The 24,540-nt window shown below is 36.6% G+C and overlaps 1 protein-coding gene across 3 annotated transcripts in view; it reads right to left on the bottom strand.

Moving 5' to 3' along the window:
* The window catches only part of LOC149831012 (phospholipid-transporting ATPase 2-like), a 160,628-nt gene that overhangs the window by 41,192 nt on the left and 94,896 nt on the right, over positions 1–24,540 (bottom strand). For all 3 annotated transcript variants that reach the window (XM_090013608.1, XM_090013607.1, XM_090013606.1), the window contains exons 14-17: positions 20,681–20,835; positions 20,439–20,519; positions 20,192–20,312; positions 2,344–2,450 (exon numbers count right to left, since the gene is read on the bottom strand). In XM_090013608.1, coding sequence (XP_089869734.1) covers positions 2,344–2,450; positions 20,192–20,312; positions 20,439–20,519; positions 20,681–20,835 — 464 coding nt within the window. The remainder of the gene's footprint in view (positions 1–2,343; positions 2,451–20,191; positions 20,313–20,438; positions 20,520–20,680; positions 20,836–24,540) is intronic.

Genomic DNA, 24,540 nt, shown 5'->3' on the forward strand with positions numbered 1-24,540 from the left:
CATAGCATGTTGGTTATCTGAATTTAATTAATTCTTCTTTTGTTGTGAGCTCCTTTGAGCTCTTACATTTAATATGCATGTTGTCGTATTTTGCTTGGTATAATTAATGACTTGTACCATTATTTGAAATGTTTACCTACGCCTTTGGGGTGTTATTTATCAGTAATTGTTTATATCTCTAGATATTTTATGTCTAATATGTGTTTGTTTTTTGGACTTTAGTGGTCAAAATTCTACTATGATCACTATTTATGTTTTCTTGAAAAATATGTTGTTTTTATGATTATGATTGTCTAAACGAGAATTCTTAAAAACTGTTTTTGAAGGATATTTCTTGTGTCTATCTTAATGTCTATTATACCTTGAATTGTTGTTAAATTTTTCTAAAATTTTAAAATTATATTTTATTGATACTCATTTTTAAAATTGTTTAGTTTATTTTCTATATATGGAACCTTTTGTAATGAAATAGAAAGAGAGAGTTGCACACACAAATCCACTATTGGATGGTGCACAAGCCACTAAGGGCTAGAACAAATACTCAAGAGCTCACAAGCCACTAATGGGCATAACACAGAGACATAAAAAATATATAATTTTGTTATATTAAGAAATATAGTTGTTGTGGCGATCCGACAGATATATGGCCTAAAGACCATAATGCCCTTACATAAAAAAGGAAAGACAAAAAAGAAAAAATAAACAAAATAAAAATATCAAATCTGCCCCTAATGGGCAGGACCTATTACACATGCATATTACAAAAATACCCCTAGAGGGTATTACTTATTACAAGAGAAGAAACCATGGTTGTCAGTCGAGAAAGCGGGAGCGGGAAGCGATACGAAAAGCAGGAGCGGGAAGCGAGGCACTTTCAAAAGTTTAGGAAGCGGGAAGCGTGGGACGACTTAGAAGCGAATCACGAACCGTCTCGGAAGCGACCTAGGAAGCGAGGGGAAGCGGAAAAAAAAGAGAGAAGTGAGGGGAAGCGCACTTCCCATAAAAGGGAAGTGCGCTTCCCATTTATGGGAAGCGTACTTCCCAAAAAAAAAGGGACGCTTCCCCACGCGTTTCGGAAGTGCGATGTTTTGCGCTTCCGAAACGCATATCGGGGAAGTGCGCTTCCCCTACTAGATAGGCACTTCCGGTAACTCTGGAAGAAACACACACACACACACACATATATATATATATTACATATCTACTTTACTTTGTGTTGTTCTTGTTCAAAATATATTTGCTTTGAAACTATATAATATAATTTATAACTATGTTTTTAACTTTTGCATTAAAACCTTTTTCATTTTTATCTAAAAACTATTCAGTTAGGATATTTTCCTCTGTGTAGTTGGAACCTTTGTTTTGTTCTCTCCGCAGATTCTTAAATATGATATGGGTTGAAAAAGTAATTTTTGATGCATCATATTATAAAGATGGAGATAGCCGATGAAGGCATTTGGTGAAGATTACCAATAAATTCATTTGAAGACTTAAATCCAATCCTTTGTCTTTCTTGTATATACAAACTTTCGATTACGCATTGTAAGTTTGAGTGGGAGTGTTAAAGTATGTTGTACATATATATATGCATATACATACATTTATATATATATATGTGTGTGTGTGTGTGTGTGTGTGTGTGTGTGTGTGTGTGTGTGTGTGTTTCTCTTTTGCAATAGGTAATATCCTTTAGGAGTATTTTTGTAATTCTGTAGATATGTAATAGGTATTGCCTAGTAGGGGGCAGGCCTTTTTTTTTCCTTTTTTGTCATTTAAATTAGGATTGAGGGACTTTTAGTCAAAAGATCCTATAGTCACAGGGAGCTTCCCAATGGCTATATCTATAATCGTTGTCCCTTTTGAAATGTATATAAAGGGACCTCTTGAAACTATTTTTGTTAATGTGTTTCTAAGCATTCTAACCCAATAAAGATCAATTATTTTTTTATTTTTGTGTTCTTTTGTGTATGCCCATTGGTGGCTCTTGTGATATTATGTGTTTGCCATTGATTGGCTTATGTATTGTCCCTTTGTGGACTTGTGCTTGTGCACTCTCTTTTGATCATTGTAGAACCCTGGTGGCTCTTTTGTATAACTCTTGATTTCATTACAGTGCTATCTACAAAAAATATACTATTTAATTCTGAAATCTAAACTGTAATGGGTAATAAAAGTTGGTGAACTTGTTGACATCCATATGTAATGTCTGTCAAAGCATCCCTTATTCTGGCATCATAGAACCAGTTAATTGATATTGCCCCTTAGCATCCATTGATTTTGGTAATGCAAGACAAAAATGGTTTACAAGCCTACTTGATAGGTAAAGAGTGGCAAATCATGTACCTTAGGTTCTGAGGTAGTTATTCGCATTGTAAGCAACACTCTTTCCAAACTTCTAGAAACTTCATCTTCTGTCCTTCCATTAATCAATAGAAGTTGTCCTTTTGGCTCTGCACAATAAAGTTATAACATAAAATTAAGCAGTGATCAAGTACAGATTAATAGATTATGTACCTCCTAATACTCCTAACAGATTGTATGAGACCTAGGAAATCTCAGGCACAACAAAAACACACCTGCAAAATAATAGCCGCCAAAATCAGGTACAGGTACCTCTACTACCAGACCTGGACACTAGTCAGCAGTTATGGAACTATATTATATTATACATCAAATCTATAGTGTACATCTTTATAGTAATAAATGTATAATGGATAATATAAAATATAGAGTGCTAGACAATGCAATTGAAGCAAAAAGGAAGTGTTTGCTATGTGTACATCTTTGATTATTCACACCAAATAAACACGGCTCATTTCAGTCAAAAAGAATTATTATGCATTAAGGGTTAATCCATCACACCACTTTGGTGAGAAATGGGCCATTCGTACGAAAGTGGCCCATTTTCTCTCAGTGAAACAAACTGAAGAAAATCATGGTGCCTGAGTAAAGAAAATTGACTTTCTCTTTGACTAACAGTTTTGTATGGAAGTGGGATCACACCCTTCCTCCTAGTGAATGCTTTCTCACCACAGGCCCTTAATAAGTACAAGGCCCACATTATTCAGGGGGGGGGGGGCACTAACTCTATGGCTTTTCACTCAATATGAAACAAACATAACCCACATGTTTTCTTATGAAAGCCATCCCATATGATTCCACTGTTAAGAACATCATTCAAGTTGGATCTGGGTTAGATCTGAATCAGATCCAGTATTGTATGTGTTTAATGTACAGAGTTATCCGCCAAGGAAGCAAGAGCGGGAAGTCGAAGCGGAAAACGAGGCACTTTCAAAGTTTTAGGAAGCGAAAAGCGTGGGACAACTTAGAAGCGAACCAGGAATCATCTCGGAAGCGACCCGGAAGCAACCTAGAAGCGAGAGGGAAGCGAAAAAAGAGAAAAATAAAATAAAAAAAGGGGGAAGCGAGCTTCTCCTAAATTGAGAAGTGCGCTTCCCAAAAATTTTTCACGCTTCGGGAAAGCGTGCTTCTCCACTCCATATGACACTTCCGGTAACTCTGTTAATGTATGTACAGCAGTATTTACTTATTGTGCTTAAGGACAATACAGTAATTTTGCATATTTTATAATACAAAAGCCTAGACGTCACCCAAGGCAAGGTAAGATGTCCCTTCAGTTTTCCAAATCTCTCTCCCCTTTTTCTTCCTATCATGTCTGCAAGTTATGCAGGAAACATATCCCAGAGGGCATCTTCACATGGTATCAGAGCTTCGATATCTCAACCAGATCTGATATTTCAATCCTGCAAGATCCATTTTCTTTCTCTTTGATCAGATCTACTTCTAGAACTAATCTCGTTAGCCTAAATCTGATTTCACGTCAGATAAGATCTAACGATTTCTTTTCTCTATTATTCATTCTCCTAAAACAAAGGTGGAAAATACAAATATAGTATGGATTTTCTGTTTTCCTTCGTGTCAGATCAGATCTGACAATGCTTTTGTGTTGATCAAAATCAAATCTGATGTTTCATATTTCTTTAAAAAAAAGGAATGAATATTCATATATTGCCTAGACTTTTTACATTTTCCTGATCATTCCCAAAAAAAAGAGGAATGATCTCCTTTTTCTGTCCAGTGTGTGATTCTTCCTCTGTATATCTCATCCTTTTCCTTGGATTTTTCCTTATTCCTTTCAATGGCTGCAATTAATGTTTCATTTCTTAGTCATCTTGTTACCGAAAACTTGATTTTTTCAATTTCATCACCTAGAAGAAACTGAACATACCTTTCCTATGCAACCATGATTTTATGGGACACCTTGATGGGTCGATTCCTGTGCCTTTAGAATTTGTTTCTCAATCATCTTTAGCGTAGGATGGAAGTACAGAGAAGGTCTTGAAGACTGCGATCAGAAACCCAGAATTTATTGCTTGAAAAAAAAATCAAACAGCTATGGCCTTCATTACAACAACCATTTCCCGTGAGGTACTTTTGCATGTTCCATGAAGTTCTCGCAAAGGAGTTGTGAGACATTTTACACCAGTGGTACGAAGAAATCTCTACCACAAAAATCTATCAACTAAAGGCTGATTTTGTTGAACTAAAGAGGGGTGATTCTTTTGTTGTGGAATACCTCAATTAGATTAAAATCATTGTGGACCAATTTTTCTACCATAGGATCTCCTTTGTCGAATGAAGATATATGCACAAAAACTATTAGAGGGCTTGGAGCATAATATAATATGTTTATTACAGTCTACACTAGCACAATATTGTATCCACCTTTTGATCAGTTGAAGACTATGTTACTGGAACATGAGGCCATGTTTGGTTTATCGTCCAGAGTTCAGAAAGATGAGGTGAATCACGAGGTTATAGTTGTTGCCCAAGAGTACACAGGTTTTACTTCTTCCAAAAGAAGAGGACGTAGTCGTGGACGCAGTTTTGGTGGGCGAGACAGATATTTTACTTACACCTCCGAATAATCAACCCAATATTATATGTCAAATGTGTGGAAAGAAGGGTCACACGTGCTCTAATTGTTATTGGTGATATGTTTCAACGTATTGGTCACCCACGATGACAATACCACCTTATTTTTGGGCACTGAAAGTTGCTGCTACACCACTGGTTGGGTCTCATCCACATGTTCCAGCTAATTTTATTCAGGCTCCCACCAACGTATCCTCTTCTGCAGTGGCTCAATGGCTGGTTCTCATGACTTAGAGGCTCTTAATGTGAGTTTTGGGCAAATCAATTTTCAGACAAGTTGTAATCCTACTGAAAATCCATGGGCTGCAAGTATGCATTCTTCTTCTTCAATGGGAATGCCTCATATATCATAAAATCATCAAGGCCAGTTTGTAGACTCCGAGGCAGCAAATCACGTCACCGAGGATTCATGTAAACTCTCTCATTCTGAAACCTATTGTAAAAATGGGCGTGTGATTAATAGAGATAGGAAACACCACCATATCACTCATGTAGGCACTACTATCATTCCGGCTAGTAAAGGTTATCTTTCTTTGTCCAACATTTTTCTTGTTTCTAACCTTCAGAAAAAACTTATTTCAGTCTCACAAACTTTGTCATGATACTAATTTATGTGTCTAATTTTATACGTCTTTTGTTTCTGTGAAGGAAATTCACACAAATCAAACACTCATTGAGGGAAGGAGATGCAGAAACATGTATGTCCTCAATGAAGCCCTAGATTTGTCTTTATCCTTAGCTAGTCACACGTTGTTTGCTTTGTCAAGTCCGGGAGTCAGTCCAGAAGTTGATGTTTGGGATCGCAGATTAGGACAATGCAATTCCAGTTTTCTTAAAAATTTATATAATAAAGGTTTGATTAATCTTAAGAGAAGTTCTTCTTTTGTTAGTTGTCGAATTTGTAAGAGTCATGAACTTTCATTTTTCATATCTAATAAAAGGGCTTCATTTTCATTTGAACCTATTCATTTGGATGTAAGGGATCCTTCTCTTGTTATGTCTTTGTCAAAATCTAAATATTATTTATTTTTGCAGATGATTATAATCGTTTCACTTGGATATACTTCTTGAAATCCAAGTACCAAGTCTTTTCAATTTTTTGTAGATTCAAGTCATATGTCGAAACTCAATTTTTTAGCCCTACGAAGTGATGGTGGTGGTGAATACATATCAAATGAATTCACACGTTTTTACATGATAATGGTATTCGGCGTGATTTGAGTTGTCCTAAGACTTCCCAACAAAATATACTTGTTGAATGCAAACACTGTTATGTAGAAACAGCCCTAACAATGATGTATGATGCAAATTTAAAAACTGGGTTATGGTCAAAGGCTTTCCATACAGCCTCGAGCACATGTATACTAGAAGAAAAAATATGCAATCAATAGTCAATAGTGAACCAGCAACTAGTATATTGGTACTGAAATGAAATGGGGATCTTCGAAACACGAGCTTAGATTAACAAGGGCAAGTGTCAAGAATGACACTAAAGCATAACCCTTAAAAAGGGTATAACTGGAAACAAAATAAAAATAAAAATGTTTCTTTATTGATATGAAAAACCAATTGCTTAAGAAGCATTGGAATAAAATACAAGAGGGGCTGCACCCCTTTATAAACAGAGCTGAAAGAGGACTCAATAGAGCTGTTGGGCACAGTCCAACAGCTCTATTAAGAGCTGTTGGACTGTGTCAGTCCAACAGCTCTATTGCTAGTCAAGTCTGGACAGGACTTGACTAGCAACAGTCATTCTAGTTCAAACTAAACTAGATGACATAAAGACAAAAAATAAAAATAAAGGAAAAAATTACAGAAAAGAAAGAAATAAAAAATGTATTTATATATATATAATAATAATATAATATTATTATATATACATATATGTACAATTTTACATTTTAACACTCCCCCTCAAACTTACGGTACAATGAGCGAAAGTTTGTCTAAGAGAAAGTGAAATCGGGGAGTAGCGAGAGGCTTTGTAAAGAAGTCTGCTAACTGATATTCTGAAGTGACATATGGCAGATCAATTATCCCGTGTAGATATTCCTCTCTGACGTAGTGACAATCCATTTCGATGTGTTTGGTGCGTTCGTGGAATGTTCTGTTACTGGCAATGTAGATCGCACTTTTGTTGTCACAACACATTTGTGAAGCCTTTGTTGCTGCAGCTCCCATATCAGCAAGCAGTCGTCGGAGCCAAACTACTTCCATGGTCGTGGTTGTCATGGCTCTGTATTCAGCTTCGGTGGATGAGAGAGATACCTTCTGCTGCTTTTTACACCTCCACGAGATTAATGATTCCCCTAAAAAGACACAAAAGCCAGTGGTTGAGTGTCTGTTATTGGGATCACCTCCCCAATCAGCATCAGTATATGCAATTAAATCAAGAGAAGAGGAGGAAAATAAGAAAAGTCCTCGTGAAAGAGAGGACTTGATGTATCTGATAATACGCATGACTGCTCACATATGAACAGAAGTAGGAGCATGTTGAAATTGACTTGTTGTATGAACAGCATGTGCTATATCTGGTCTGGTAATGGATAGATAGGAAAGTGCCCCGACAAGTTGTCTGTAAGGAGTAGGGTCAACAAGAAGTTCTCCATCATCAATCTTCATTTTAACATTAACAACTTCTGGAGTGTCAACTTTCTTATCATCAGTAATACCAGACCTGAAAACAATATCAAAAGCAAATTTAGTCTAAGATAATAAATATCCTCTAGGAGAATAAGCAACTTCAATGCCTAAAAAATATCTCAACAAGCCCAAATCAGTCATTTCAAAATGAGATTTAAGAAGTGTTTTGATTGTTTCAACTCTCTGTTTATCGCTTCCAGTGATGATCATATCATCCACATAGAGAAGAAGCACAATGATCTCTGCATCAGAATTCTTAATAAACAAAGCAGTGTCAGTTAAACAGAATTGAAAACCAATATCAATCATAACACGACTAAACCTATCATACCAAGCTTTTGGTGCTTGTTTAAGTCCATAAAGAGCTTTTTCTAAGCGAAGGACTTTACCCTTAGGAATACTTAGACTAGGAGGAGGTTCCATATATACTTATTCAACTAGCTTTCCATTTAAAAAAGCATTTTTGACATCCATTTGAAAAATAGACCATTTTTTGATAGAAGCTAAGGCAATTAAGGTTCGGACAGTAGTCATACGAGCCACCGGAGCAAAGGTTTCTTCATAATCAATCTCATATTCTTGGGCATAACCTTTGGCTACTAAACGGGCTTTATATCTTTCAAGAGTACCATCACTCTTGGTTTTAATTTTATAAACACATCGACATCCTATAGTTTTCTTCCCTGGAGGAAGATCTTGAATATTCCATGTAGAAGCCTTTTCAAGTGCATCTAATTCAGCTTTCATGGCTTCTATCCATTTAATATCATTTTTTGCTTGAAAATATGTGGATGGTTCTTCATATGAGTGAATTAATGCAATAACTGCCCTATATGTGGGTGAGAAAGACTCGTATGATACAAACTTTCCTAGAGGCCTCGAGATTCGGGATGATTGTCTAGTTGGAATGTTAGAATATTTCTCAAGTGCACATGGAGGATTAGACTCTTGTCGCCTGGAATATTGAATACTAGTATCTCTATGAACTTCTTCATTTTCAACATTAAGATCAATAATTCTTTGATCATCATCAAAGTTACAGTCAAGGTCATATTCATCAGATGTTGATGTTAGATCTAGCAAAAAGGAGTACTCAGTGACGTCTTTTAATTTTCTAAAATCAAAGAAGCTCTCCTTTTCAAGAAAGGAAACATTTCTAGACACATATAGTTTATTATTTTTGAAGTCAAAACATCTATAACCTTTCTGGTTTTCAGCATATCCTAAAAAGGCACAGGGAATCGCACGAGGGGAAAGTTTATCATTTTTGTCAGTAAATATGAAACATTTGCACCCAAATATTCTTAGTCTAGAGTAGTCTGGAGAAATGTTCATAAGTTTTTCAATGGGAGTGATATTTTGTAACGAAGAAGATGGCATCCTATTAATGAGATAGGTGGCAGTTAAGGCAGCTTCTGCCCAAAAGACTTTCGGGACTTGATTTGCTATTAATAAAGTCCTAGTGGTTTCTATAATATGGCGATGTTTTCGTTCTGCCAATCCATTTTGTTGAGGTGTACAAGGACAAGATCTTTGATGTGTGATGCCATGCAATTTAAGATAATTTTGAAAATCTGTGGATAAAAACTCTCCCCCTGAATCTGTGCGAAAAAATAGTAATATCATTTTGAAATTTGTTTTTAACCATATTATGAAAAGTTTGAAAGTATGAAAATACTTCAGACTTATGTTTGAGAAAGTACATTCACGTATGTCGGGAGAAATCATCGACAAAAATAACATAGTAAACAAATCCTCCTTTAGAAATTACTGGTGCAGGACCCCAAACATCCGAGTGTATTAATTCAAGTGGTCTTGAAGAGAAAAAGGTTCTGTTCTGAAATGGTAATCTTTTCATTTTGCCGAGAATACAATCTTTACAATCAAAAGATTCAGAGTTACAAAATTTCCCTAGATTTGGAAAATGTTGGATTTTGGCTATATGTGGGTGACCAAGTCTCTTATGCCACAGTTCCAACTCTATTTTTTGAATATTATAACAAAAAGCTTTCTTCGGCATTTCCAAAAAATCCATGTAATAGAGTCCTCCTTCTCTATGGTCTTCCCCAATCAGCTTGCCTGACTGGCGATCCTGTACCCAACAACCATGAGAAGAAAAAGAAATATTACACCCATAATCAGAAATTTGAGATACAGATAAAAGATTTAAATTTAATTTGGGAACATGTCTAATTTCTGGAATAAAAAAAAATTTGTTTTATAAATTTTTTCAAAATTTCCTATTCCTTCTATTTCAAGAGAAGTCCCATCAGCAGTAAAGACCTTTGACACACTTGTTTTATTTTTAACACATTTGGATAGACTTTGATTATTTGGGGTCATATGAAAAGATGCACCAGAGTCAAGAAGCCAAGAAATGTTACCTAGATCAGAAAAAGATGAGGCTGCTGCGCCGGTTGAAGCTTCAGATGAGGAAGAGGCACCTTTGATGAGAGGCTGAAGAATCTCCATTAGTTGGGCCAAGGAAACTGGTGCATCCTGATCTTTAGGCTCCGATCCAGCAATTGCAGCTCTTTTTTCTCTCAGCTCCTTAAGTTTGGGACATTGTGGCCTGTAGTGTCCCGGTTCATGACAGTGATGACAAATAACTTTCTTCTTATCATAGTCACCATTTTGTCGGTTAAAGTGAGGAGGCCTATATGATCGAACATGATTCCCTTGTCTAGACACGGCTAAAACGGAATCATCTTCAATTTTTAAAAAACCTTTCCGGAGACGATTTTCTTCCATTGTTAACTCTTCAATAGTTTCAACAATAGAAGGAATTTTTCCCCGGTGAAGTAGGGCCGATTTAGTGGTTTCAAATTCTGGCCTTAATCCAGTGATAAACTGGTAAAAATGTTCAACATCGAGTTGTTTCTGACGAAGCTCGATGTCTTCGGCACAATGTCACTTTGGTTCTAAAAGGGAAAGTTCTTCCCAAAGTTCGGACAACCCATTGTAATATTCACGAATAGTTTTGTCTCCTTGTGTCATCATTCAAACTTTTTCTTGGAGGTTGCACACGTGTGCAATATCTTTAAGGGAATACATATTCTTAAGGTATTCCCATGCCTTATCGGCATGATCAAATTTGGCAAGACTTGAGCATTTTTTAATGTCAACGCTATTGATAAGCCATGACATTATCTTCGCATGAGATATTCTCCATTCTTTCCATTTCTTCTCGTATGAGGCAATAGCCTTGATTTTCTCTTCTTCCGATAGAGGGACCTCTTTATCTCCCTCCTTTTTAGTAAGAGATAGCTTAGGTTCCGAATCGGAACCATCCACAATCCTCCATAAGCCTTTTCCCCATATATGGTGCTTCATGATTGAAGCCCATGTTACATAGTTCGTATCGCTTAGTTTCATAGGCATGATGGTGACTTTATCATTGTCATCCATCGATTACAAGGAGAGAAAGAATAGGGATAGAAGAGAAACAAGAAGGAAAATGAAAAAGAAAGAAAAGAAAAAAAAAAAACAATACAACAAGATGTGAAATCTTCTCCAATGAAGTGATAAAACACTTCTCTTCAAGTGGCGAACACTTTTGCAAACGGGCACGGAAACCGAGGCAGCTTTTCCTCAAGATTTAGTACTTCCGCGGCTTTGATACCATGAAATGAAATGGGGATCTTCGAAACACGAGCTTAGATTAACAAGGGCAAGTGTCAAGAATGACACTAAAGCATAACCCTTAAAAAGGGTATAACTGGAAACAAAATAAAAATAAAAATGTTTCTTTATTGATATGAAAAACCAATTGCTTAAGAAGCATTGGAATAAAATACAAGATGAGCTGCACCCCTTTATATACACAGCTGAAAGAGGACTCAGCTCTAAATAGAGCTGTTGGACTGTGCCCAACAGCTCTATTGCTAGTCAAGTCTGGACAGGACTTGACTAGCAACAGTCATTCTAGTTCAAACTGAACTAGATGACATAAAGACAAAAAATAAAAATAAAGGGAAAAAATTACAGAAAAGAAAGAAATAAAAAATGTATTTATATATATATATATAATAATATAATATTATTATATATACATATATGTACAATTTTACATTTTAACAGGTACAACAGCCCGCAGTCCTTAATAATGATTCTCACCGGCAGCAAACTCAACCTATTGTTGATCACGGTGCTCATGCTTCAAATAGTGTTGTTCAGCCCAATGCAGCTACTAGTCATGATGCAGTTCAGCCACCAGCTAGTTTAGCCAATGATGGTCCGGTTCAATCCCAAGGATTCTCTACTCGTATTTCCAACTGAGCTAGACATCCTCTTGAAAGAGGGGTTAGTTATGAATTATTTTTGTTGGATTTTCAAATATATGTTGCAACTCTTGATAGTGTTTAAGAACCAAAATCCTTTATTGAGGATAGCCAGAATTCTCGCCGGATAGAAGCTATGAATGATGAAATTGCAACTTTCATGAGTGCCATACGTGAAAAATAGTTTTCAGACCTATTGATAAAAATGTGGTTGGGTGTATAAGGTTAAACGAAAATCTGATGGTAGAATTGAACGTTTTAAAGCAAGGTTAGTGTTAAGGGCCACACTCAGAAGTATGGGGTAGATTTCGATGAAACCTTTAGTCCAGTTGTTTGAATGGGAACCATCAGAATTGTCTTAACCTTGGTTGTTTCACATGGATGGGATTTGTTCCAATTGGATGTTAAAAACGCTTTCTTGCATGGGATTTGTATAAAGAAGTGTATATAAAGCACTCACCAGGCTATCCTGAAGAAGATACACAGTCCAACGTGCTTAAGTTAAAGAAAGCTATATATAGCCAGCCTTAAGCAAGTTTCTCGAGCCTGGTTTGATACCTTTAGTACAGTGGTGCGGTCACTTGGCTTTGAACAAAGTCAATGTGATTATTCTTTATTTGTGCAATGTCAAGTCCGATATTACTATTATTTTGATTTATGTGGATAATATTATTATTACAGGAAACAGTTATGCTAGAATCAATCAATTGAAATCCATACTGCGTGGCGAATTTCACATGAAAGATTATGTTAATACTCATATGGCTCTTCACACAGAATTAAGTTGTAATAACCTCGATTTTTTACATTAATTATTTAAATTTATCTGAAAATAATAGGTATTTTTCTAAATTTGGGCATGGGATGTGCATTTCGGATCCAGAATCCATATATATATATATATAAGAAAAATAACTAAGGATAATACAAATAATATTAAACATAATATATACATATATATAACCTGGTAATACACGAACCCGCAAGTGGATCCATTTGGATCCAACCTGCGGATCCACACTGCGAGACCTATGGATCCAAACTGCGGATCCACGCTAAGGCTGGGACCCGGACCCGGGCCGCACCCCGTTACTGATAAGTGTTATAGAAAAAAAAGGAGAGAAGTCTGATAAGGGGCTGCCTGATAAAAGGGGCATGTTAGGGTTCAGAACCCTAACACTTGCAAAATCGTAAAAAGGGAGGGGAGGTATGTGCAGCCACCCGGAGGGGGAGTAAACCTCCTCCCTTTTCGGGCACCCTCCTATATAGGGGGCTCTCCCGAACCCCTTCTCCTCCCACACCCCTTTTTCCTCCCACGCTCTCTTTCTCTCGTTCCTCCCACTCTCCTCTCCTCCCCGTCTCTGCCTCTCTTCTCCTTCTCGTTTCTGCAATCTCTTTGTCTCCCATCTCTCTCTCTCGTTTTTGCGTGCGACAGCAGGAGCAACAGGCGACCTCCCCAACTGCAGCAGTGTCTCCTCCTCTTCGCCGGAACAGGTAGGATCTCTGTATTTTCTTTTGGGTATTCACGGTGTTCGAGTATGTTGAGGTGGGTCGTAGGGAAGCCCTATCTCGAATAGCATGGGGAGAGTTGATTTCGGCTATGCAAATGTTTGTTGGTTGTTTCTGTTTCAAAAAAAAAAATACTCAATGGATAGAGTATAGGGTGTCAGTGCCAGAAATCCCAAGTCCTTGGACTCAGGATTTAACGGTGAACCCCTAAACCGAAACCCCAAATCGTTGATTTGGGGGTTTTGTAAGGGGTTTGGTTTCAGATTCACGACTTCCACGATATATGTATATATATATAAATATATGTGTGCATATATCTATATATAAAGAAAAAATTTTGAATTTCGTATACGTGAATGCTTTTAGATTTCAACTCGTAATCAGTCACACTTTACTAAGAAACCTCGAGTGTACACGTTACATTCTTCTACTGCCTCGTTACACCAGAATTGCTAAAAGCCTGAATCTGTATTTTGTTTATTCTCTTGAAAGTTCACACTGGCACACACATATTTATGAGTGTCTCACCTCAATACATCAAATTTTGTGTAGGCTCGAATATAAACCTGTAATTTGGTAGTGGTTGTATGTTGTCACATGGGTGCGGGTGCAGGTGCGACACGGGTGCGGCGCAATTTCAAAAATTTTGGACACGGGGACTCAGATATATATATATATATATATATATATATATATATATATATATATATATATATATATATATATATATATATATATATATATATATAATAAGTCAACTATAGCCCATTAGGGGACACGACTAAGATCATGCGTCTTGATGTTGATAACATTCCAAGTGAGTACCAAATAGTATTGTATGTATGTATAAAGTAATTGGTTTGTGTATATTTGCATGTGTCCTGTTATGGACCATATTAGCCTTTATTTTACTACATGTTTTGTAAATCAGACTCCACAAATGTGAGTTAGAAATATCTATTAAATTGGGAAAGCTTTTTATGTTTATACAGGTCTTAAAAGAATCTAAAACACAACAATCCATATTGCAGCAAAAATGTGCATAAAAAAACATTTTTTTCATTGAAAATAATTCTTGTAAACAATTAAGGTAAACACATCTATGGGCCATGGTTAAAGGAAAAAAAACTTGAAACTATGACCTTGTGAAATGATCCATAATCTGTACCGGTCCAATTTTTTAAATGACCCCTTTACTATAGCATTCACATCTTTGTGATCTGTTCAGTTTTGACATTCAAATGTTTAAACTTTATACGTTAACAATTGCACAGACTGTGCAATGCAGTCTATGCAATGCAGTATTTGATTGTGCACAGTCACAGACTGTGCAATGCAGTGACTGTGCAGTTGCACAGTCTATGACTGTGCACAGTCTGTACAGTCTGGTTATATATTTTAAAAAAAAAGATATATAAAAAATATTTTTTTTTTGTTTTTTGCCCTAAAAATGGATATTTTTGGACTTAGTCAACATTGACCAAGTCCCAAACAAGGACGGACTCGGCCTCGACTCGTTGACCGAGTCTGACTCGGCATTGACCGAGTTTGGGCCGTGTCCGAAGCCGCACCCATGTTGGGGCGTGTCAACTCGGGTGTGGTGCCTCCCTAGCCGAGTCCGTGTGACATAGGCTATATGTTACATGTATATTTTAGTCTGTAACTTTGATTGAATGAGATTTATAATTCTGTTGCAGTAATTGCCTTTGTATCATGAGCATGTCCTGTGTAATTTATTTAATATACATTGTATGTTGTTAGGCCTCACCCAGTTGGCTAAAATACTATTGTTGTGGGGGTCACAGACTGCTTATTGGGAGGGGTGTGATGAGTTTATGCACCTCAGCCCTTTCACATGCTTTGCTCTAGGGGTGCGAACAAGTCTGTCTAGACCTTTCTAGGCAGACTCCCTTGTTTTGACCAAGGTCTGCCCATCCTATTCAAGGAATGTTCCATGTTGCCTATGATAAAAGCCAGTTGAACATGAGTTGCTTGTACCATGATTTGCATATTTAATTGTTTAAGTATTGACTTTTCCCCTCTTCGGTAGAACCACCAACGGGGACTTCGCTTGTTGGTAGGAGCTATTAGTGCACGTCACCGTGTGTTGGGATGTTGCAAGTTCAAAACCCTAAGTTCACACGACGGATCCCGCTCATACCCCGCGTCCAAAGCATCGATTTTGAGGTACGGGTTCTTTCTTTTGAATCATGTGAGAAATCGAACACCGATTCGATTTCCATGCAATATTTAGTGTAAATCCATGGTTAAAGAGTAATTCTATATGTTCACTCTAGATTACATGGATGAGGATCCATAGATCCTCTCTTATATGGGTGTTTTTTATTCTTTACACATAAAAATTTTATGTATGGGTTTTTTATACAAAAACGGACTCATATTGGGTTATGATCGAGATTTATTTCTGTTTGTTATGATCAAAATTTATGCTTGTATATATATACCTTAATCTGTGTTTTCTGTTCTTGAATTGAGTTCATGCTGGATATAGTTTGAATGACTTGATCGATGCTTATAAAACTGATTTTTTTTAGGCACAGTTAAGATCAATACTCAGGTGGTGATTAGGTTTGCAAAATTGTTTTCAAGATCATTGACTCAGCAAATTGCATATGGCTATATACAGATTCTCATATGGAAAGTGTTCATGTTATTCCCTAGTTTACATTTTTAAAGATTTAGATTTTCTTTCTACGCATGTGAATATATGGACATATGCATGTATTGAAAACATGGATCATGAAAGTTTATTGTTATTGCACTAGCATGCTTATATACTTGTATGCATGTTTTGCTAGAGGTGAATCAAGAAAAGAATGATATTTCTCTTGTGCTTAGAATCAGCATGTTATGCTTGATTAAGACATTAGTGCAAGGTTGCTTGCATATGCATGTGCATACATAGAATTGATGTGTTCTTGGCACGTACATCATGGCGTGCGTGTTCACATATTTTAATTTGAACTGGTTTATGAATAAAAGTATGTATTTGACTTGAGTATGCATATGAATTGAACAAAGACATGCTTATGAGTATTTTTGTGGAATGCACATGATACATGTTTGTGTTTTTGAATGTGCATATAACTTCCCAGAATGTGTGGCGTGCATGTATTTTGATTCTCGAGACATGTCAAGATTTGAAATTATTTATATGCTTTGACTTGATGTGACGTGCTTAAGCATCATACTGTATGAAGTTTGTTTCAAATACATATGCATACATGCATTGATGTGTGTTTCGCAGGTACATAAATGCATGAGTTGTTAACTTGTCCCAATTGAGATGATTCATGAGTGAATGCATGTAGAATGATTTCGTAAAGGCACATGCATATAAATGTGACATATCATGCACATGGTTGAATTGACATATATAAATATGCATTTTAAAGCATGTTGACCTCATTGCATACATTGCAAGTTGCTATGGTTTTTGCGTATGATGCATCGATGGTCTAAATGAATCATCGCAAGCCTAGAGAGCCTTGAGTTTTAGTTGCTCATTCTTTAATTGTTTAAATGCATCGCAAAAATCACATTTATAGTATGGTTTTAATTATGTTATTCTATTGTTTCCATGGGTGTTAGACCGTGAAGAGCTGAACATGTTGATTTGCGAGCTTATGGTTACATGTTGATTTGCAACCTTATGTTATTAATTTTGTATGTTGATTTGCAAATGTAAAAGAGATGAATTAATAACAAGATAAAAAGAAAGTAAAGAATAGTGTAATTTATGTTTCCTTGATGTCCCTTCTTTAGTGTGGGAATCTTGGATATTGCGGTTTTGAGAAAACCGTGAGGATACAAAAACTTTGTGTGCGTTGTTGTTGTCCCTGAACCCGATATTGAGGTTCTTCTCCTGGCCACGGTTTTAGGAAGAGTCCATCACTTTGCCTGGAGGTGGTGTGTAGACACAATTGTTATTGTTTTGGTATACCAAGAAAAGTGGCATTTGTAGATGCTGATGTTTCAGGTGTCCCCGACATTAGATGTTTTCTAATGTTCCGATGGATGGTGTTGTTTCCTGATATCGGTCGAGGGCTAAGTTTGAAACCTAGTAATAAAATACAAATTGTGTGTTAAGCTACCTTGGAAACCTAAGTTGACCTCAGGGATTTTACCCGTTTGGTGTATCTCCAGGCAACGGTAATTAAAAAAAATAACTTAAATTGTATGCATTTAAAATGGCATACATATGGAAAAGAAACTTTAATGAAAGATAATGAAATGTTCATACATGGCACATAAATCATGCATATTCCTGCTATGCATTAGAACATGCATATGTTATCTGTTCCCATAATTGTTACATGTTGGTGGATGCATGATGTTTAATCTCTAATGTCTTGCTTACTTAAATTGTGATCTCTACTATTTCTTAAATGATTCTTCATGCTTAGAAATTGTTCATTGTTGCATGAATGCTTAAATTGAATTATGTAATTATCATCATTGCATTCCTCTAAATTATTGCATGAAATCTTATTTGTATTTTTTAGTTCACTTGTTTCATTAGAAGTATACGTGCTCAGGATTTTGGTTCTGACACCTTACTTCTATGGTTTTTTCGTAACCGCAAATGATCAATGAAGTCGACTAATTTTTTAGAGTATACAGCGGTCACATTTGCTTCAGACTGCTTCACTTATGAATAGAGTGACTCTACTTTTTGTTTCTTTTAGTTCTTTTTATTTTCTGCAGTTGTTACTTCACTCTTGACTTGAGTACGAGACTCTTATTGATTCATTAATAAACAACTTAGTTTGTTTGGTTATGGATGATAAATGTAAGTTCGTTTGTGGTGTGTGGTTATCTAGCTGAGATTGGAACTATAAGGACCCCAGGTCTCTGGGAAGATTTTTACAACTAAAAAAAACGCATTTTCAAGGGGTATGAGTTGGGGTCGTTACATAAGTGATGTTTCAACTTATGATCATTATTTGACAGATCTAGAAAAATATTGCAGTATTGTTGGATCTCTGTAGTACTTGACCTTTACTCACCCCGACTTAGCTTTTTCAGTAAACCAGGTATCACAATACATGCATAAACCTCAAGTGAAGCATATGAAAGTAGTGAAGAGGATCCTCCACTATATCAAAGGTACACTTTCATATGGTTTTGTTTATATCAAAATCAAGTTTACATTAAGGTGGTTACATACTCAGGTGTCGATTGGGCTCATGATTCTTCTACAAGGTGTTTTGTTATTGGTTATAGAGTTTACTTAGGCTTTCATCTAGTATTATGGGCCAATAGAAAGCAGAAGACTGTAGCCCGCGTAAAAACGTGAAATAGTACTTGATTAGCAGTGGTTTGTCGCTAAAACGTTGATATGCAGTAGCACGTTATTGTGAGAGAACCCGAGACGCAGAGCCCAAAGAGAAATCGACTAGAGGCTATCATTGCCTCTCTTTCCCTTACATGTATTACTCCTTTTTATGTTCTAGTCTGATTAGGGTTGTAATACAAAGGACTAAACATCTTCAATAATACAACTTAATTACACATCGTGTTTGGATATTGGATCCAAATCCGATCCAAACCCGAAACATAAAGTAAAAGACTACGTCTTAACAACCTCCCTCAAGATGAGCATGTATTTGAATCATGTTCATCTTGCCTTTAAGGAGCCAAAATCTCCTTATTGTCAGCCCTTTGGTGAACAAATCTCCAATTTGATTTTTTGTTCCAATATACCTCGCTTCTAGTTCTTGATCTTCAATCTTTTCCCTAATAAAATGTTGATCTATCTCAATATGTTTTGTTCTTCCATGATGTATAGGATTCACTGAGATCTTTATCGCACTTTGATTGTCACATAACAAAATTGATTTTGGTAAAATTTCTCCTAGCTCAATCAAAAGATGCCTAATCCACGTCAACTTTGAAGTGACGGAAGTCATCGCATGATATTTAGCTTTTGTGCTTGACCTCACAACAGCCCTTTGCTTTTTACTACTACACAAGACTAAGTTTCTCCCAAGAAACACAAAATAACCAGTCACTGATCTTCTTTCATTGGGATCTCCAGCCCAATCTGCATCTGCATACACCATCAACATTAGCATATCTTGGTTTTGTCTTCTTTTCTCATACACCAAACCATCTCCAAAACTGAATCCAGTAGCCATGACTAGACCTTTGCACTATCTTTCATTCCACTCTTCAAAAGTCGCATCATGATTTCATCATAACTTTTTAGCTTCTATTTAGAACCATCTAGGTATCCACCATATCCAAAACCCTTGACAACAGTCCTCGCATACTTGGCCCAATATGAATAATTGTCCGCATCCAACTTAATGGGAATAATTTGAACATTAACTTTTTTCTCCACAACTCACAAACTCTGAACTGTATCGAGTATTCTGCACACAACACCTTCAAATTCCTCCTCCCAAGTATGCAACAACCCCCAAATTACACTCACAAACCTGCACAAAACAATAATTGCAATAAACAAGAGCCAAGAATGCACCAAAACAGAATGCAATCACAGGCAACAAAGATCAAGGACACATCTACTGTTTCAGCGTTTGGTGTAAAACTCCATGAGTACTCCCCCCAGCCCCACTGGGAATAGTTTCCTGTTAACTTTGTGCTTGTGGTAAGGGGCACACACCCTGGGTATGAAACTAGCAATGTCCAATTTGAACGCCTTAAGCCAACCAACCTACCCAGATGTTCAAGGCCTTTGTGGGCACCATCTGCCCCTCATTAGGTCCAAAATTATTTAACAGAGCTCATGAAAAAATTAAAGAAATATGTCTAACCAGGAGAAATTAAGTTGCACGAGAGTGCAATCTGAATGGCAGTATTTTGTTTATCACCAGTCAGCATCCAAAAGTTGATTCCAGCCTTCCGAAGTAAATTGATTGTTTCCGGAACCCCTTCCTGCGATGAAACCCAAAAGAAAAGAAAGGTGAGCTACTTAAATGGAGCTGCAAACCAAGCTCTTGCATGAACATGCAAGACAGTGGATTTCAGTAGTAATGAAACAGTGAAGGAAAATGAAATCACCTGTAAATGATCTTCTATTGCAGCAACACCAAGAACCTCCAGACTGTGCTCCAAACGTTGGCAAACTTCAGCAAGTCGCCACTGAAAGCAATTATTTTAGATTCATTGACAAAATATATAATAACATCATACAGCTCAAAACACTTCACAGAAGCCAAAATTTGATGAACAATAAGTCACTTGTCCTAAAACCAAAAGGCAAAGAAGAAAGAAAATGAGAAAAGGAAAGCTGAGAATCTTACCTCCCTATCAACTAGGGCAGTGTTAGCCTCGTTAAACATCAAGGACCATTCTCTATATTCATCTTCTGACAATTCTCGCCATGCCAAGCAGAGTGTTCGCAACCCTAATTGTGCATAACACTCCACTGCTTCAACATAAGCCCTTACTTGTTGCCCTGAAAGAATGTTTTCAGTTGGTATTAACTTAAACATTTGATAGTCTAAAATATCATGCTGCCATCCTAATGTACTATAGAGCATGGAAAATACACCCTTAGTACCACGCACAACAAGACATATATGGTAAGATAGAAATGAAGATACAATAACAGGCCCTTCAAGTTCCTTTACATTATATATGATTAATCCGTTTCTTTTCTTTTTCATGGAGGAGGAAACCATGGAAAACAATGAATGGCAGGAATATTGATGCAGAGTATGGACAAGCCATTTATACGATCTTACGACTTTGATAGAGAAGCAGAGGTATAAACAAGGAAAATAAAAACTTGCAAGAAAATGGAGGATCTCCTTTTGATTCTCAAATACCTTATAGAATTTCACACAATCAATGAACCGAAAATAATCTAAATCTGTGCAAAATAGCAATGAATAAACCAATCAACATTCAAGCCTAATGGTACAGGGGAACTGAAACTTTGCCAGCCCTTTTTTCGTTAACAAGTAAAACCCCGCTTTCCCCATGGTAAATACCTGCACCCTCTTTGGTACTCTTACAAAAATTGGACTCCCTATTTTCTCTCCACATCTTTTCCGCATTACTTATTGCCTTTCTTCTCCCATTCTAATAAATTAGTTATAGAACGCATACCCTTCTTGTCTTATCTGCCCCACTTTTACCTCTCTCTCTCTCTCTCTCAACTTCAATAGAATCTAAGTGGAGTGCATTCATACAAGAAAAAAATTGAATATAACTGCATTTTTCTTTTATAAAATGTGCTTCTGTTTGTAATTGGATATTCAAGAACTTTCCATCAATAGAAGATAATTTACTTTGGAACTAAATATCTTAAATGGCAAGGCAGAAAGAAAAAAACAAGAAATTTTAAGCTGATTATAAAAGATTAAAAAAGTAAAGTGCTTTTTTTATCATTTCATTAATGTTATCCATATACTAACAGATTCATTTTTAGAAATATTGTTTCTTGCATCGTAGAAGAGGAAAAAGGCCATAATTAACAAAGAACAAACTAGGATCAAAAATATGCAAGAAAATATATTTAAATTTAAATATTTGTATGTGCAATATATGTTATTGAACATCAAACAACACATTAGTTCAAATAAATTTGAATTCCAAAATGTTACCTTTTGTAATAACATTTTTTTATAACATTTTCCCTTAAATTAGTCTAAGCAAATTATCAATAGCATATTGTTGGCTAAGACAGTAACCAATCGTGCAACAGGGGCAAATGTTTCTTCATAGTCAATCATGTATTCTTGACTATATCATTTGGCTACTAGATGAGCTTTATATCTTTCAAGCGATCAATCAGTCTTGGTTTTGACCTTAAACACCCATCTACACCCTATGGTTTTCTTACCCTTAAGAAGATCTTCAAATTCTCAGATCTTCGCTTTTCTGAGAGTTCTAAGTTCATTATCCATAGTTTCTATTCATTCAATATTTTTTTGGTTTCTTCAAAGTTTTTGGGTTCCACATATGAGTGAATGGCACTAAGGCAAACTCTATGTTTAGGTGTGAATGAATCATAAGAAATGAACCTAAAAGGGACTTTTCCATTTCTCTCAGTTCTTCGTGGATTTTCCTCATTTGAAGAGGTAGTTCCACTAGATTCGTTATATTTTTCTATTGCACTTCTAAAACTATTTTTATCTCTATGAGAATATGTGATAGGATCTCTAGATGTTCATCAATATGTTGATAGGTAGGTGAGTATAATAAAGAGTTATTTCCTCAACTTCATTATCACTAGAGTCATTATGTGGGAACACATCATCACTAGCATCATCATTTCTACATAATAACTAAAATAAAAAGGAATAATCCATATTTTCTTCATGAAGCTCACATCTTTCAAAACCACTAACATTTTCCAGAAAACTTACATTTATGGACATATATAATTTGTCGTTTTTAATATCGTAACATCGAAACCCCTTTTGAGTTTCTGAGTAACCAAGAAAAGCACATGTGATAGCTTTTGGTGAAAGCTTGTCATTCTTGTCCGTTAGAACAAAACGTTTGCATCCAAAAATTCTTAACCTATTATAATCAGGTTCTTTTGTGTACAACATTTCAAAGGGCAAAATTTTATTTAAGTTTTTAGATGGAAGCCGATTTATAAGATAGACAGATGTGAGAGTTGCCTCGGTCCAAAAAAAATTGGTATGTTTTGTAAAATGAGAAGGGTTCGAGTAGTTTCAACTATGTTTTCTTTCGACTAATCCATTTTGTTGAGGTGTTTTCGGACAAGATTTTTTATGGAGAATACCATAACTCTCAAGATATCTTTTGAATTCATTTGATAGGTATTCTCCTCCGGAGTCAGTTCTAAGAATTTTCAAGTCACCATTAAATTGGTTTTTAATCATATGATATGTTTTGAATGCCGTAAATACCTCTTGTTTGTGCTTAAGAAAACATATCCAACAATATCTAGTGTAATCGTCAACAAAAATCACATAATACGAAAACCCCCATTTTGATAAAACAGGTGTCAGTCCCTATATGTCTGAATGGACAATTTCAAATGGTCTTGTTGTAAACATAGATCTTTGATTAAAAGATAAACTTCTCATCTTTTCAAGAGTACAATCATTACAAGTGAAATCACTTTTACAAAGATGTTTAACAAAAGGTAAATAAGAAATTTTAATAATATTGGGATGTCCAAGCCTTTTAAGCCATACATTAATATCTTTATGTTAGACAACATTATAAAAAAGGTTTTGGAAAATCGAAGGAAGTCGACATAGTATAGATCTCCCTTCCTAGAGCATTCCCCAATCAACCTCCTGGACTGGCGATTCTGTATCCAACATTTATCAGAAGAGAATTTTATATCACATTCATGGTCCGAGAGTTAAGAGACCGAAAGCAAATTTAAGTTTAATTTTGGTATAAATCTAATTTTTAGGATAAAAAAACCTTGTTTTTCAAAATTCTCAATTCCTTTTATTTCAAAAGAAGTTCCATCTACGGTTGAAACAAAGGATGGAGAAAATTTTTTTGAATATTCGAAAACGAACAAATACTTGGAGACATGAAAGGAGGCACCAGAAGTCTTATCGAGAGAAGATAAAGTTGACATGACGGCTCCAAAATTTATTGTAAAACCCAGTGTTAAAAAAAAAATCTGACCCGGGTCGGCTCTGGACCCGATCCGGATCCATACCCGAGCCAGCCCCAGCCCGTCGAACGGGCTTTCAGGGGCTGGCAAGGAGCGGCATACAGGGAGCCGCCCACCCCCTGCGCCCTCAACAAAAGGAGCGAGAGAGGGGGAGGAGAGGCGTTCGAGCCTCTCCCCCAACTCTCTCTCTCTCGTCTCTCATCTCTCTCCCCTCTGTCTCTGCTCTCCCTCCCCGACTCCATCTCTCTCTCTCTCTCTATCGTTGCTGAACCGACGTCGGCAAGCACTCTCCGTCGAGGCAGCCCGGCGACCTCCCACCTCCCCAGGCGACCTCTCTCCCTCCGGCAGCCCAGGTAACCCCCCCCCCCCCCCCTTCTCCTCTCTTTTTCCACCCTTTCTTCCTCTGGGTTCGCCGGAAGGCCGGCACCCTGTCGTGCCTTCCTCTTCGCTTTTCCAACAAGCAAGGGGGCTCCGCCCCCCTTGCCTTCATCTCCTTTAGCAGGCAGGGGGCTCCGCCCCCTGTCCTTTTTACTGTTCCGATAG

The sequence above is a fragment of the Nuphar pumila genome, chromosome 7 (genome assembly GCF_984573655.1).
Source record: "Nuphar pumila chromosome 7, dmNupPumi1.hap1.1, whole genome shotgun sequence".
Taxonomy (NCBI): domain Eukaryota; kingdom Viridiplantae; phylum Streptophyta; class Magnoliopsida; order Nymphaeales; family Nymphaeaceae; genus Nuphar; species Nuphar pumila.